The 17,365-nt window shown below is 42.5% G+C and overlaps 1 protein-coding gene across 1 annotated transcript in view; it reads right to left on the reverse strand.

Annotated features, from left to right (window-relative positions):
- The window catches only part of immp2l (inner mitochondrial membrane peptidase subunit 2), a 187,319-nt gene that overhangs the window by 158,971 nt on the left and 10,983 nt on the right, over positions 1-17,365 (reverse strand). The window contains exon 2 of the mRNA XM_084018422.1: positions 8,798-8,935. Within this exon, the coding sequence (XP_083874548.1) occupies positions 8,798-8,932 (135 nt within the window). The 5' untranslated portion in view covers positions 8,933-8,935. The remainder of the gene's footprint in view (positions 1-8,797; positions 8,936-17,365) is intronic.

Consider the following 17,365-nt stretch of genomic DNA (forward strand, 5'->3'; position numbering starts at 1 on the left):
GACGGGGGCAGTATACGCGTGTGAGCAGCACAGAGCAGTAAGCGGCGCTGAAGAAGAAAACTTGCCGTCTTCGAAAAAAATGGCTTCAGCAGGTGGGAGCGAAAGCACAACACGTCGGCTCGTCGACAAGACAGCTGCGAAGTCGCGTGTGGAAATATTTTGCATTCGAGGCGGATGAATCCGGAGCAATTCTTGATTCAAACAAGCCGACATGCAAAAAGTGCCTCAGAAGTTTTCAGACCAAAGGAGGAAGCACGTCAAACCTGGCAAAATATAGACCACTGCTGTTCTTTTTTTAATGTAAAATAGTTGACTATTGTTGTTATTTATGACCATATTTATAAGCACAGTATTGTTTGTTTTTATACTGGATGGCTATAGGTCTGCTGGCAGCTGGTACTGCAATTTAAATTCTGTGCAAAAAGATCTTAAAGCACAGTGGTGTTAAATACTTGACAGTTTGAAGCAGTTTTCAATAAATTAGTGAATTTAAAAGTACATGGGTCCTGTTTTTTTTTTTTTTTAAATTGTGGTATCGAATTAGTATCGAGAATCGTGGAAATTCACAGGTATTGGTATCGACTACTGAAATTCTGGTATCGTGACAACCCTACCTGGGAGGAGCGAGGGGAGGAGGCCAGTGAGCTGAAAAAGGGTAAATGTATGGCGGGGATGGCGTGCTAGGTGTATGCCCATTGAGAGGAGAGGGGCTCTGCAGGGATGTTACTGTGCAAGGCCTAGAACCACCTGGGCATTACTGGGGCATGTAAAAGACAATCAGCAGAGCTTCAGAGGCTGCAGAGAAAGCATCACCATGGCTGTGGATCAGGACAAGCCCTGGTCAAACGCTGCTCAGACACCGGAGGGGAATTAATCACTGCTGGTCGGGCCGCCGGAGTGAGAGGTTGAAAAAAAACCCAGAACTAATAATAATAATAATAATAGATGGATTTGTATGGTGCTTTTTTCAAGAGACCCAAAGCGCTCTGACAGGGTTCCAGGTTCCATTCATTCACACACAGTCATACCGGTGGTGGTAAACTACAATAGTAGCCACAGCTGCCTGGGGCAGACTGACGGCTGCCATTCAGCGCCTTTGGCCCCTCCGACCACCACCTCAAACATACAGCAGTCATACACATTCACATGAGGCAAGCTGGGTGAAGTGTCACATGACACAGTGACAAGGGCGGGGATCAAACCGCCGACCCTCCGAACATTGGCCAACCCGCTCTATCACCCGAGCCACAGCCGCCGGAACTATCACTGATGATGACGTGCCCAAGTGATGTATGTAGATGTACGTAGCTAACATGACAAGACCCTTAATGTTTCAGTGGTGGGGAAGCTAACCAGCTAGCCGTGTAGCTGCTAACACTAAACAGTGCCTGTCAGATTGCGTTCCAGCCACAGCTGCCCTGTCTGCCCGTCTGTCTTTTCACCACTTTGGTCTAAGAAGAAAGAAATAAAGGACTGTTGGATGGAGGCTGTGGCATTGTACATTCACAGACACTCACGGTGTCCACGTGCATAATGTGGCCCTTTGCATTTATAGATTTATGCGTCCTTAGTCTCCACGTTCATTTAGTTTGATTGATTCAACTTTTAGCTAAACTACATTTATATGCCAAATACAATTTCAAAAACACACATTAATAATATTCTTAAATCTCGTTTAATGGAGCTACAGCTGAAACATTTATAGAGAGCTTGGACTAAAATGTTAACGTTTGTGGAAGAAGTTTATGTAGAGATAATTCAATTCTGTTCATGGAAAACTAAGTGAACTGAGCTCTGTTAAGTAGAATATTATATACAAATATGCATTGCATGTAATTCCACCCATTTCTCCCGCTCATCACTTCTAAACATCAGTCAAAATCAGTCTCTTCGTTTGTTAAGACTCTCCTCCAACCAGGTGACTCATTTTTTTTAACCGTGAATTATCTCACCACATTAACAACCTCCCTGATAATTGAGGCAAAATTCATGTGCTGAACACACAGTCGTGATAATCATATTTAACCCCATTAACTACAGCATGAGTATGGAAGGTAAAATCATTTCACAAAGTGTATTTTATGGTTTTAGATTCATTTCCTTCATTCCAGGCTGCCGCTTGTTTCAGTTTGTCTCATTAAACATGTGAAAGAGCCTGGAAACTTGCTTGTGATAGGAACATTCATGAGTTGGTAATTTGTAGTCCTTTATAATCATATTTCTGTAATCATGTTGTGAGCGCTCCCTGTTGGTGTTCTTAGTCTATTGAGATTTCAAAATCAGCTGCTTTTCAGCATCCTTTTTTCGTTAATTAGCATATTTATTCCTCAACAGCACCAATTTCTTTTCTCACATCTCAGGTGTTGGAGCCTCCCTGAACTATTGGCCCTGGTAACAAATGAAGCTAAGCTACAATCGCCTTGCACAGTTAGTTGCTACGATCTGAAAACCTTCAAAACCACCCTCCTTTTCAATTAATTAAAACATTAAACATTATGTATGGAACACTTGGATCATCAAGTAGTAGTTGTGCTTCACAGAGAGGAATAAAATACCAAAGTGAATGATGAACAGAAAGATTAAAATAATAAACAAACAGCAGCTCAGGTTAAATCAGGATTTGCTTTCTGAGGTTTTTAGAAGAGACAAAAAAAAGACACACTCAGCATTCTGTCCTCTGGGCTCAGATCCTAAAAGCCTGTCCCCTTTAGTTTTCATCCTGGACTCTTGAAGAGCCATTAGACCACTGCCTGAGGATGTCAAATTACATAAAGGTTCATAAGGGATTAAAAGGTTTAAAAGTGTCAGAAGAGTCAATAAAATTAAAAAATAAATCCAAAAAACACACGAGTAAAGAAGAAAAAAACAATTGCTGTCCTATGAAAAACCTTCCAAGTAAAGTTTTTTCTCTCATTGTCTTCATCTACTTTGTCCTTTTGTGATCAAAATACTGAATATCATTTTTCACTGGTGCTGCTGTTGCAAAACTGCGAACCACCATGTCTCCCATGACAGCTCAATCACACGCTTGTCCATGCTGCCCCGACTTCCTTCCCTCCTCAACAACAAGATCATTACTCTTTCAACGGCCGAGGAGCTGCGCGTGACAAAGCCCAGTCACACCGGCGACATTTCATTAAAACGGGACGTGTGCAGAACATTTCACGCCTGCCACCGTAATTGACAGGATATCTCCAAACCGTCGGCGGCAAAATAAATATCAGCCAGCGACTTTATCAGTTCGAGTTGGATACATCATCAGCTTTCCTCCTCATATTTCGTGCTGGATATTGTCGGAAACTCCTGCTGCGGTGAGTGTGAATTTATATGAAAATGTCAAAGTGTGACGGTTTGGCAGCTGCAGAGCGTCTGATCATTCATTTAGATTGCACAGTGATGGTGCAGGTGTGTCTGAGCGTTGGAGAGAAAAGTTCATGCGGGGACAAACAATTACAGTATAAACACACAAAGTATTCTGTTCTGTGTCCTGACCTCTGCATTGGTGAAAATTAACCTTCTGAACTTATGCCACTGAGAGTTAGTTATTAAATATGCATGCTGCCGCGCCGAGCACCACCACAGGACTGGATTTTAAATCAAGATTTAAAAAAACAAAACAAAATGTCAGGGAAATGATTCAAAACTAAATCATCTTTATCTGATGTAACCAGGCAGCAACCTCCGATTCTGAAAAGGGAAGCCGATAACGAAGTGCCTTAAACTTGCATTCTCTCTACTGGCCATCAGGGGGTGTCTGGAAGATTGCATGGAAGAAAATGACCCGACTTCTTGATTTATTTAACATGAGTTTATGGCCCCAATCTCTCGTTTCAAATCTTCAATACAGCATGATATTAATTTGCTAAAATATGGTCCATTTAAAGGGCTACCTTGTGAGTGACAGGTCACCATGGCTTCACTACCACCATACCAATGTTATTATCTACTTCGATGAATTTAACACTTAGCTGCAAGTTTGACCTTGAATTATGAAGCTAACTTTGCGAACAGTTTCACGCCAGAATTCAGATGGAGTCAGTTGCAGTGAGGGTGCTTCACACTGCACATGTCCGTTGACGGACGAGGGAAGGCGCGTCTAGCACATGGGGGAGTTCAATAATGAGATCTGATTGGCTGACGGATCTGACGGCACCTGAAAATAATTTTTCTCAACTTTTTTTTCATGCAAATTGGTGCAGCGGTAGGGACCCACAATTAATTTCGGCATAATCTGACGCAAGTCCATGCAAGTCAATGACATCCGTCAACAGGCATGTATAGAGTGAATGCGTCCTTAGGGTGCCGCTCTGCCGCCTAAGTTAGTCAGATCCACCCATCGCTCCTCTGCAGTCCAAATATGGTGACTTCCATTCACCGGTTGCAAAAATGCCAAGATGGCTATGGCCAAAATCCAAGATGGCTATGGCCAAAACTACGAACTCGAGGCCTCAAAACGGTAGTTCACCAACCCACGGGTGATGTCACGATGCCTACTTCTGATATACAGTCGATGGATGTAACGGACCAGCCACAAACAGAAAACACCAGCAGAAACACTGCGAGTCGAGTCAATTAATTTTTAAATTTTGAGTTTTTTTACTACAGGTCTGTAGCTTCAGTTAAGTGATTAATAAAATACATATAAATAAAAAGTTAAGTTTTAGTTCAGGGGTGTCTAATCTTATCAAAGAAGGGCTGGCGTGGTTGCATGTTTTTGTTTGAGCCCAGCATTCAGACACCTGATTCGACTAATTAAATAACCATGATTTTCAATCCAGACTTTGATGACTTGGATCAGGTGAGGTAGTGCTGGGCTAAAACAAAAACCTGCACCCACACCGGCCCTTCCTGGATACAATTGGACAGCCCTGGTTTAGTTGATTCTTGTTTTAGTTGATAACTTGTTGGTACATTTACATTCATGGATCTCATCACACCCATCTTCATGCATGCTTGTCGGTTCTTCCGACATAAATTAAGAGCTCAAACGATACATATTCATAACCACCCGTTACTTGGGGAGCTCGGAAAACACTGTTTCCATGACAACAACCAACCTACTGAAAAAAGGATGAGGGAACACACAAACACACAATTCTCCATCTTGCTTTGTGTGTTTCTGTGTTTTTTCAGTCTTTTGCTGCTCAGCAATGAACCTGCTGCTAGAATGTCTCTAAATAACTGACTGGTCTGAGCTCAGCTGCAGAAACATCTGACCGTGTTGTGTTTAAGATGCCTAAGAGTAACAGAATCCAATATAAAAGTTCACAAATTAAGACAGGTTAGGTTGTTTCTTTAATTAATGCAAAAAAACTTAAATATGCCCAATTCTTTGTTAGTCAGAACTAGGGGTGTGACGAGATCTCGTGCCACGAGATCTCGCGAGATTAAAGTCAACAATATTTCTCGTTGCGTTAAAAATCTGTCCCGTGAGATTTGTGAGCTATACATAGCTGAGGTTTTACAGACAGCTGTTACTGACTGGGAGCTTAAAAAACCCAACCAAGGCATCGCTTATTGTTACCGACAATGCAGTAATATGGACGTGGCCGTCGCTCGTTTACTCGGGCGGGTGAGACGTGCGACTGCTTTTTTTCATCGTAGTTCAGCGGCTACCGCGGTGAAAATGTCCAAGCAGAAACGGCTACAATTACCATCACACAAGTTAATGACGGGCACGTTGGATATGCTGACTCGTTACCTTGAGCAGCAAGCTGCCATAGCAGCATCATCACCAGCCCAGAGATAAGACACAATTCCCGAAGCATTGATACACTTGACAGCTGTGATGTCAGAGATGCTGAAGATGCTGTAGTTGCAGCATGTTGTTCATGATATACTTGGTCAGGCTCCGTTTGCACTATTTGAACTCTGTATTGACAAAGTAGAACTTTGATTTGGTTTTGCACATATTTACACTTGGGAAAAAGAAAATATTTTATTTTATTTTAACTTTTATACATTTTAGTTTTAGTTTAAATTTGTGAAAGAAGAAGTTTATTAAAAGATCATGCTTACATCATGCATGTAAAGAGTTATAATAAAATATTTTAAAATGCATGTGCAACTCTGTTAAATTAAAGTCTGTTAGTCCAGTCATATATTTTGTCATTGTAGTTTTCTTAAAATCTCGTCTCGTCTCGTTCTCGTGAACCCAATATCGTGTCTCGTCTCGTCTCGTGAGCCGAGTGTATCGCCACACCCCTAGTCAGAACCATACACTGTATATAATCATCATGACATCACCCATTGGTTTTTGGACTACTGTTTTGAAGCCTCAAGAAGTGACCATATTTGGCTTCAGGTGTAAAGTTGTTAACAAAGTTAGCTTCATAATTCAAGGTCAACTTAACAGCTAACTGCATTGGTAATGACGGTAGTGAGGCTGAAGTAGCAACCTGTCAATCCCAAGGTAGCCACACCCTAAAGCATCCCCTGCTTTGTAGCCTATTTGACTCTAAATGGAACCACAATTTACAAAATGAGCATTATGCTGTATTGACGAAGACTTGAAACTAGATAATTATAGACTTCTATACAATCTGACTTCTTCTTGCAACTAGACGACTCGCCCCCTGATGGCCAGCAGAGAGAATGCAAGTTTAAGGCACTTCAGATTTGGCTTCACTGATCAGAACCGGAGATTGCCGCCTGGTCAGGACCAGCCACTTCCTTGTTAAGTTGTTTTTGATGCCGTTGTCACGTTGTCTTTGAGCTCAATGGTAAAATAAACAAAGCCAGACCAGACTGTTGAGAACAGAGGCACCCCACTGGGAGTCAGGTTTCTGTATCCATGTCACATGGTTTCTCCACTGCCCCAACCCCTCAAGAAGACTATAAGCACCAAATATTTTAACTCCAATGGGAGAAGTCATAAGCCGCATGCTTTCTGAACATTCTCACACACAAATGACATTTTTCTGACCGCCAGTTCTGGAGGAAATTAACTTCTCAGCTCTCTTGGAAAATATATATGAAATACACATCTTTGACATTTTCTCGGTAGGTTTGATTGCATTTCTGTGGCTCAAAAGCTGTATCAAGCTTCTTGATATCGTATTTCAAAAATGAGTACCCTGACAGTTTCCTTCGTATCAGCTACTTGGAGGTATTGTTTGTTCAATACAAAACTCACAGGGAAGTTTTCTTGACAGTATTGAACCACGTGTGTAAAACTATTTGGAAATTGCTCAACAGTTCCATATAGTGCATGAGCCTGGGGCATTTATTAGTTAATGTTAGGTTGTCCAAACATCACCAACCTTGCAGGATATTTTTTAATGAAGTTGTTGAACATTTCCTCAAATCCAAGCCAAAGAAATATGACTGGAGTTTGAGTGTGTGCAGTTACTTAAAGATGTATTCTGATTCAAATAAAAACTACATGAAGTGCTCAGTGTTGTGAAGCCCAAAACCCCATTAGCTGTTGCATGTGTTTGGATTTTGGCAACCAAACCGCTTCCTTCTCTTAAGGGTAAAGGGGCTTCAACTCAAAATAGCCGCTTGTAGCTGTATATCGTCTATTTTTTTCCTACCAATTTATTATTCTACCTCCCAGTCCAGGGACTGCTGGCGAAAAATAGCAATTTGCTCAAAACCCAGTGCATAACATCTCTCCTTGTTTTGTAGAGAGTTGCTGTTCTTTGTCCCTGTCATCACTTTCACTGCATCTGGGATTTTACAGGCCAACAGAGGAGCCCCCGAACAAAACCCGCTGATGATACAGGCTGACACATGGTCAATAAGAGCAGCAATCAGGATCACCAGATCTCTCACCCAGTCTCCCGTCACACGGCGTTATGGGAATATTATTGTGGAGCAAACAAGATAGCGTCCAGCCACTCCCGCTGTCAGGGTCGTTGTGTCTTTAGCTTTTAATAACAGCGACATATTCCTGCGTCCGACAGGGAAAAAGACTTTTTCCACATTCTGTGGACGTGAATATGATGTTTCATGTTGTTGTATGCTTCAGAGTGACTCTCAGGGGAATCAAAGCTTCACAAAAACAGATTAACAAGGATGAAACCAAATCAGTGTCATGGAAACAGAGTCATTGTATCTAACGAGGAAAGGATCCGGAGGGTAAACAGCTCCTGCTTTTAAAGAACACACTGTTCACTCGTCATTTTGGAAGATCTGACTAAAAGTCTTCAGAAGCTCTCGCAGAGGTCGTCTTCATGACCAGACATAAGCTGCGACATGAATACACAACAGGAACCAAAGAGCGACATGCACTGTTAATATGCACGCTCATTAAAAATAGAGAGCATATTGTTTCATGCATAATGCAACGCACGTCGGGATAATAAGCTACATGTCAGGAAACCAACTCGGTCAAAACCCAACAGGCATTTGTTTTGTTTGGGGGGATCTCGACGGGAAGACTGAAGGTTGTTTACTTGTTTGTCTGGAGGAGAATAAAAGGAGGCCAGGCATGGAGTGTCTGCGTTCTCCAACATGGTTACCGTAACTACTGGTTACCATGTTTACAAGAGGATGCTGATTTTGTGTGGGTGAGGTCACTTGTGAGGTCAAGCAGGTAGAACACGGCAAGTTCACTAATTTACTCCTTGTGTTGCTGTGTTTATAATATGCGGTCATTATGTATATAGGCAAACATGACAGATTTTACAATCTGTACAGCATACGACTCCCTCTGTCCTCTGAGCCTCGGGGCCGATAAGAACACCTCCTTGAACGACCTCTGACGGCTGTTCAACAAGAGAATACAGCACCGCCTTAGAAAAACATTCAATTCTTACAATACCAGACCACACCAGCCCCCACCACGCCTCACCTGCATCGACGCTCCCTCCACTCGAGCCACGTAAGCGAACCGATCGAGGACAGTGACCGTGACGGGGACGGCGACGAAGAAGCCGCTGACGAAGGCCCGCAGGCAGCGCCGCGTTGCCGACGCCTGCTGAGCCATCACCTGGACAGGAAGCAACGAGAAAGAAGAAACCATGAAACCATCATCAACGGAAGCAACGATGACACACAGGAAAGAAAACAGCACTCAGGTCAGATTAACTCTATTGAGCTGTGTGTGTGTGTGTGTGTGTGTGTGTGTGTGTGTGTGTGTGTGGGGTGTAACTACAAAGCAACACGGCATGGGGGATTTTTGGAGATTAAAATGCCTGATTTCGTGGCATCTTATAAAAAAAATTGCAATGTTATTAGAGATTGTTTGGAAATGAAATGCGGGGAGTGTAGTTGTGATTTATTGATGTATAATTAATTAAAAATCAAAGGCAACGTGTTTCAGTGAGAATGCACAGTTCTGAGTAAGTCATCTTACAAGAAAGGATTACAACACACACACACACACACACACACACACACACACACACACACACACACACACACACACACACACACACACACACACACACACACACACACACACACACACACTTTTTATTCCTCAACTATTTTGTAAGGCACTAGGACTGTCAAAAAAACTAACCGACATTCGAATATGAAAAATAATATTTGATTGTGAAAAACATCCAGCACTGCCTGCTTTCTGCGTCGTGCACACTGAATATACTGCATGACAGGAGTCACACTTGCTGTCTGCTGATGTTCATACTTTTAACAGAATAAAACCACCAAAAAGTAGGAAACTTTCCACTGATCTCCACCAGCCACTCACAACAAGGTCATTATAGCAGCTCTGGAGCTTTCGATTGTATCACATGATCTTCCTCAGCAGAGGGAGCTTGACTCGCTGTCATCTATGCACTTCAGCTGCTGTCAAGGTCGAGTCACTCTCAATCTGAACTATTAAGAGTCGTTAAGAGTAACTAAACCCCCAATCCATCTTTTTCTGCTTCCTCCACACACTGACAGAACATTGCTATCACCAGATAATCAATTTGATCACATTTTTGTTAATGTAGATTATTCCTAGATCAGATTCGCCAGATTTTGTAATGTGCTGATGGTTTCAGTTTAAGTCGACAGAAAAGAGAGAAAAGGTCTGTGCTGTGATGGTTACACTGGTTTATCTTCAATCTACAATCTACCCAAAATTCTCCCACGTGACCCCCCTCCTCCGTGACCTCCACTGGCTCCCTGTTGCAGCACGCATCCAATTCAAGACGATGACACTGGCCTTCAGGGCCATCAATGGAACGGCACCTGCCTACCTTCAAACACTGGTCAAACCTCATGCCCCGAAGCGAGCACTCCGCTCCTCTACTTCAGCTGGCCGGCTGGTACCACCATCGCTGAAATCAAACAAATGTCGCTCAGCAAAGTCCAGACTCTTCTCTGTTCTGGTCCTCAGTGGTGGAACGAACTCCCGACCAATGTCAGGACAGCAGAGTCATTTGCCATCTTCCGAAAAAGGCTCAAGACTCACCTGTTCAGACTTCACCTCGACTCTACATAGCATGACCCACTAACACCCTCCCTCGACCCCCCCCCCCCCCCCCCCCCCCCGCAAAAAAAAAAAAAAAAAACTCGGATCGTAGCACTGTTACTCTTGAAGTACTACTTTACTCAGATGAGGACCTAGCACTTGTTCTATTTTTAGCTCTTACTGCATCGGCAATGATAGGTCGTGGTTTCTTTGTTTCCTTCTTTTGACAAATGTACTTATTGTAAGTCGCTTTGGACAAAAGCGTCTGCTAAATGACCTAAATGTAAATGTAATGTAAATGTTACAGTAAAGCAGTCGAGTGCTCCATGCTCTGGAACTGGGCAAACTCAAGCTGCTGAGGAAGACCATGTCATACTTTGATAGCTGAACACCTATTAAAACGGACCAGGTGGTGAGATGAGAAACTTCCCACAACACAGTGGGATATGTCTACTGGTACTGCTTCATACTACACATGGAAAGTTGGAGATTCATCACAATGTTCAGGAACTCCCAAAAAGGAGTCCTCCCCCTGTCAATTTCCACCACAGTTTAGGTGATTGGACACTGAAAACACATCACACTGTTCTGCTGCCCCCCCACCCAACACAGTTTTTCATCCACTTTGCTTTTCACGGTGCACTCCAGGAAGCCCAGACAGGCGTGAAATGAGTGACCGGCCGGCAGCAGCAGCAGCAGCAGCCACGCACCGCTGCCTTCAGCAAAGCAGCTAACAGCCTCGTCTGGACGTCCACCGTCCTCCCTCTGGAGATCTGCCACAGCGATTACCTCCACATCCCAATCAGACGAAACATCATCAAAAAGCACGCTGCACTCCCGAACGCTCCGCCCATCCGTAGTCAGAGGAGCGCTCCATCACTTCAGCCGGGAGGCGTTCCAGGAGGGAGGAATAGAAGCTAATGTCTATTTCATTTTGTGACTGACGATCACTGAGCAGATATAATGGAGGACTTGAAAATATGAAAAGACATGAAACACTATTCAAATGTATTGTGCTGATGTATGTTTCATTGGGGACCAATACAAACGTAAACATTTGTGTTTGGGTTTACATGAAGTGAAAACCTGAAACCCAGTTAACACCATCACATTAAAGAAAGAAAACCCATGTCTTGGGTGGCACAGATTCATTTGGGTTGTAGGGTGAATTAGAGTCCGTCCTATCGGCACCCAGATAGGAACCTGATGAGGTGTTTGCAATAGAAATAGCAGTAGTATGACTTTTTGTTAGTGTGGTTATTTAAAACAGGGGTTCTCAAACGTTTTGGGGCCAGGGACCCCTCATAATCGTATCACAGATTAAGCACATTTCAACCGCCCTGGAAGTATGAGTTCTTGTGTGATGCTGTGTGTCTTCTTACTTTTAATAATCCATTGAGAAACCAAATAGGAGCCTTCTGGGCTTCCTCTGAAGTTGTGGCAAGGTTCACGCCCAGAAATAACGTGGGTGGGAGTAATGGACACAACATGCTTGTTATGATCTGTAGATATGCATTATTTAAAAGGGACAGTGTGTAACATTTTAAGTAATTTATTTGCTAAAATCAATATAACATTTTTATTGAAAATTGTATATATTAATATGGGAAGATGAGCCAGCTGCCGTACTGACATGGACTCTGAAGTAAACAGACCACGTTATGGCCTCTCTGTTAAAGTTGGATATTAGGGACGACAATGGCTAATCATTGGGATGTTCATTTAATGGCCATGCCAACCAATTGAACGATACAGACAGGCCGCATCCTGGCGAGCTCGGTGGCACCGGCCCGTCGTGTGTGCATGCATACCAGAGAAGTCGCCCCTGATGGCCAGCAGAGAGAATGCATGACACTTAAGAATCTTAAGTTTCAAATCTTCATTTTTCAGAATTGGAGGTTGATGCCTGTCGTCGGCTACCAAAAGCTAAATGAATCGCTTAGTGTTCATAATACTGTTGAGTCTGTCAAGAAATAAAAAATATTGTTGGAATAAGTCCAGCCCAGTCTTTTCTGTTGCCGTTATCAGCTGCTGCAACGATGAACTAAGACTTGAAAAGAATGGAACGCAGAATCCACTAGTAAATTCATTTCAACTGTATTCATCTCCATTAAACCCTCTGTTCACTTCCACTGAACACAGCCGCCTGCCACAGTGTGGCTCGCTACTGATAGCTGGGTGCGCTGTGATGTTCACTTCAAGTCTCATGTGTTTCTGGCATGTTTTAGAATGAAATCTTCCTTCTAGGGCTGCTCCCTCTCAGTCCACTCATCTGTCTTTTTTTCTTTTTTAATGATAATAATGAAATGAAACTCAGTGTCAACAAATTCTTGCTTCAGACTTCAGCTGATTCTAGCCCGACGGCCGTGATCAGTTATCAGTGTTTCGGCATGCAGTAAACATGGCCGCAGACATCACACACACACACACACACACACACACACACACACACACACACACACAGAGAGAGAGAGAGAGAGCGCTGCCGGCTGGCCCCTCTATACGTTACGTCCTATTAAACACAGTGATCTGCCTCCGCCGGGGTTTTGTCAGACATCAGTTACCCGCCGTGTGCCGGAGGGAGGAAACTCCGGCGGCGGAGCAGAAAATCTATTCTAGCGTAACAATCCATCCCGACGTGAACATATTGCCATTACACCTCCATGCGAGCCCGCCGCATACTCCCCCTCGCCGAGAACATCACCACAGGAGGCTCTGTGTGGAGGTTCAAGGCTTCCGCTCAGTTTCACAGTCGAGTCGTTTCTGCCGTGGAGACACCTCGCGGCCTCGCGGCGCCCAAACACCACGCCGTCCTCGTTTCCTGTCGGCGCGTTTCAAAACATTGTGGCTGACACGGCAGGTCCCACATCAAAGTCACTGTGAAATAGAAAACGCCTGTCTCACCTTTTTAGTGTCCATGTCGTAGACATCCGAGGTTTTAACATCCCAAACTACTTCCTCTTTCATGGGTTTTAATTAAAAAATCCATCTTATCAAAATGAGCCATCACACCGTTTTACTGCCGTCATGTGAAATCTTGTATCTCCGTTTCAGGAGCCACAGTGTGACAGATCAGTAGCACGTCGAGGTCTAAATTATAAGCCCCCCAGGAATGATGACACATTTTCCTAAAACTCTTCCCAATATTGCAGCATTGATAAAACTTGATATAATCAAACATTCACTGGTGCTTTTAGTAGCCTTTGGTACATTTTGGAATATAAAATAACATTTAAGGCGTTAAATCAAATATAGAGAAAATATAGGGATGTCAAAAATATTAGCCCCCTTGATGGGATGGCCAATAAAATGTGAATTTCAAAACACCTAACTAACCAATCAGCTTTTAAACCACACCTGTGCAGTCAATTGGCTTCCTAACAATACCTGAACATTCAATCAGTATAAAATTTTGTATTTTGATTTTGTATCCATAAAGAAACGACCGAGCAGTGCAGTCGTCATGTCCATAATAAATCCATGAAGCTTTTATGTCCATATGTATGACTATGTTACAACATAGCAAAGATAGCTTACAGCTAGTAATGTGCCGGGCACTCGTCCATCCCAGTCACCGCAGAAACGAAAACGTTTTCCTCGTAGATTTTGTATCCATAAAGAAACGATCGAGCTGCGCAGTCGTCCTGTCCGTAATAAATCCATGAAGCTGTTATGTCCATATGTATGACTATGTTACAACATAGCAACGACTGCTTACAGCTAAACAGTAGCCGGGAGCCAAAACAATGCAAGTCTCGCGCAAGTTCCCGTCTGCCGTCCTCACTCTGGAGCTGTTTTCAAGCCAGTACAGTGACAAATCTTGGACAGTCGCGCGAGGGTCACTTTGATCTCACTCTGTTGATGAGAGACTGCAGTCTGCACACGCGACACGCGACTCCCACTCGTGCTGTCAACACAACTAGCCTACTGAGACTGCGCGAGATTTGTTGTCTTTGTAGCAGGTTCAACTGTCACACAGGCTAAGCAATCTTACTATGTAGGCTAGCGCTAGTTACACTGTCATATGGACATGACGGCACTGCTCGATGGAAAGAAGTTTGTCACTGTATTGGCTTGAAAACAGCTCCAGAGTGAGGACGTCGGGAGACGGGAACTTGTGCGAGACTTTTGGCTCTCGGCTACTGTTTAGCTGTAAGCAGTCGTTGCTATGTTGTAACATAGTCATACATATGGACATAACAGCTTCATGGATTACGGACATGACGACTGCTCAGCTCGGTCGTTTCTTTATGGATACAAAATCAAAACTACGTGGAAAACGTTTTCGTTTCTGCGGTGACTGGGAGGGACGACAAGCGCTCGGCTATCTACTGCTAATGTCTACGGGGTGATTTGAGGTGAGTAACTCCATGCAAAAACACACATATTTATGTCGTTTTGCAACACTATTTGAGCTAAACGAGCTCCGTGGTGTCTCGTACGGACCCAACCTGTGTTGAATAGGTCTTGGAATTGTTTTCTGGGGCCCAGGAAAGCAGATAAAACGTGCCCCAATGGGTTAGCATTGGAGCGAGTCTGGAAGGCTGCCAGGCAGGTACAGATCTCGGGCTAGGCAACGTCAATTTTTGTCGGGTTTTTTGCTTCTAATAAGTCGGGATGACCCTGAGGACAACGGAAATGGGGTCAAAAATGACCGGATTTCTCCTTTAATGGCCAGGGGGCTAATCATTTTGGATGTCTAATTTTTGTCCTTTTTTGTTTCAAGTCATTGTATCAAAAAAATATCTTAATTAAACTTGTCAACTTTTGTCTTTGTAGTGTTTTTGTTTCCAAAATAACAAACACGTGTTGTCAATGGCCACTTCCATGGAGAAATCAAGAGTTTTGTCTAATTTCATGAGGGGGGGCTAATCATTTAGATCTCGACTGTACCTACATCAACAAACGATGCATGGGACGAAATCATTCCTAATCATTAACAATATTATCCCCAATAATCATCTGAAATACGCTTTGAACTGTTAATTTAGAAGATACTGGAATCACTTTACCTTGCATTTTTTGTTAAAAAGAAATACTTTTAGTCCATCACAAACAGGACACTTCTATTGTTTTCTATTGAAAAAATCTGAAACATGGTAATCATAAATCACAGGGACCAGCTGTAAAACTTTGAAAAAATATAGCAACACTGTGAGAGCCTTTCTTCGTGACCTTTCCTGTGTTTTTTATACCTGGCTCTATTTTTCACTTCTCTCTATGACTGCCAGTGAGAAAAAAATGTTTAAGTCACTCATGTGAGGATATTCAACATTATGGCGGTATTGGAAAGGATCAACTTTTCTTTTCTTTCTTTTCTTAAAAATCCTATTTCATCCCATCCTGTCTAATAATTACTTCCATGTCATTATTTTAACAAAATGTAAACAAAGCTGAACAAAAGCCAAAGGGAAAAAAAGCATGGGGGGAATTCACAAATAATGTATTACTTATTGGTACATATATAGTACATTGTACTTGCAACCGCCCCTTTTCACGTCTGATAACAATTATCCTGAATTATCCTCATCAAGTATCCATTATTATGAATGGCTAGCTTTATGCATTGAAAGTGAATTATGTTCTGTCAATTGTTTTTTTCTCCATTTTTATTAATTCAATAATTTATATATATTCAAATACTACCTCACTGTTTCCTGTCTTTTGTTAAAAAGTCAATAATGACAGCGTTACAAGAATTACAATGACCCATTAGGTAAAATATAAATGTTGACTTTGAAGGCAGAAAAAGAAAAATGTAATTCAGATTTCTCAAAACTTCAGGCCATAACTGTAACCCAATCAGCGCTGATCATTGTGAACTGGATGTTTTTGAGTAGAAGCTCAATAGAAAAGAAAGGGGACGGATTTGCACCATGTCTGCATATTCAACAAAGTCTCACTGCAGATTATGAAATAGTCTCAAAACTGAAAACTAGTTATCTGTGTAAGATGGACTATGTAGAGGTCTGTGTAGAGGTTTATATATCGGACTGTGTCGAGGATTATGTAGCGGCTGTAAAAAGGACTATGTTGAGAACTATATAGAGGATTATGTGGAGGACTATATACAAAGGACTATGTAGAGTACTATAGACTGTATACACCACTATATAGAGGACTCTATATATATATATATATATATATATATATATATAGGACTACATAGAGGACTATGTAGAGGACAATATTTATTTTGTAATAAATACATATTGTAAGCTAATTTGTTGTAATTTTCCTCTGCGTATATGTCTAGAGCTTTTATTGTGAAAGGTAAGAACTAAAGGAGAGGTCTACGTGGAAGCACGAAGCATAGTTTACCAAGTTAATGAATCCAAAGTACTTTGTCACCAACTGCGTTTCAGTTGTGTGTCCACCATGAAACAAGGATTCCGCTGTGACAGTAGGTCACATTTCATCACTATTTCACAAACTACCATGAGACTGTTCTGATACCATTTCTTTTTCTATTTCCAAGATCCGTCGCTCATTGTCTCTCACCAAAACAAAGGCCTAAATATGATTTTGTATTAACTCACAGCTGCATCAAAACTCATTAATGCAGAAAAAACAATGTGAAGGGAATAAGGACTAGAGACAATTGAGGTCCTTTGTGGGTTTAGTGGTCTGACCCCGACGTCTTCATGCAGGTTGTGCGACTACAGTCTGCACATCGGCAGCCGGGCCCTGTGTGGCTTTGTTTATGACGCGGTGACAACTGCACTCCAGCACATTAAAGTGAGCTCCGCTGGGGGAACAGTCTTTATCAAGTCTGCAGAGGAGGCATTAATATTGTTGACATGGTGACAAACGAGTTAATGCAGCATCTCTCTCTCTCTCTCTCTCTCTCTCTCTCTCTCCCTGCATTGGTATTCATGCCGGTGTACAATATGCAGAAGCAGCTCTGTAACAAGCTGCACCAATAGACTAGACAGGTTATCATAAACAAACGCTTATTGGGGGTTATTAGACTGCGACAGCCGCACAAAATAAGAG

This window comes from Eutrigla gurnardus (assembly GCF_963514095.1).
Source record: "Eutrigla gurnardus genome assembly, chromosome: 9".
Lineage (NCBI taxonomy): Eukaryota > Metazoa > Chordata > Actinopteri > Perciformes > Triglidae > Eutrigla > Eutrigla gurnardus.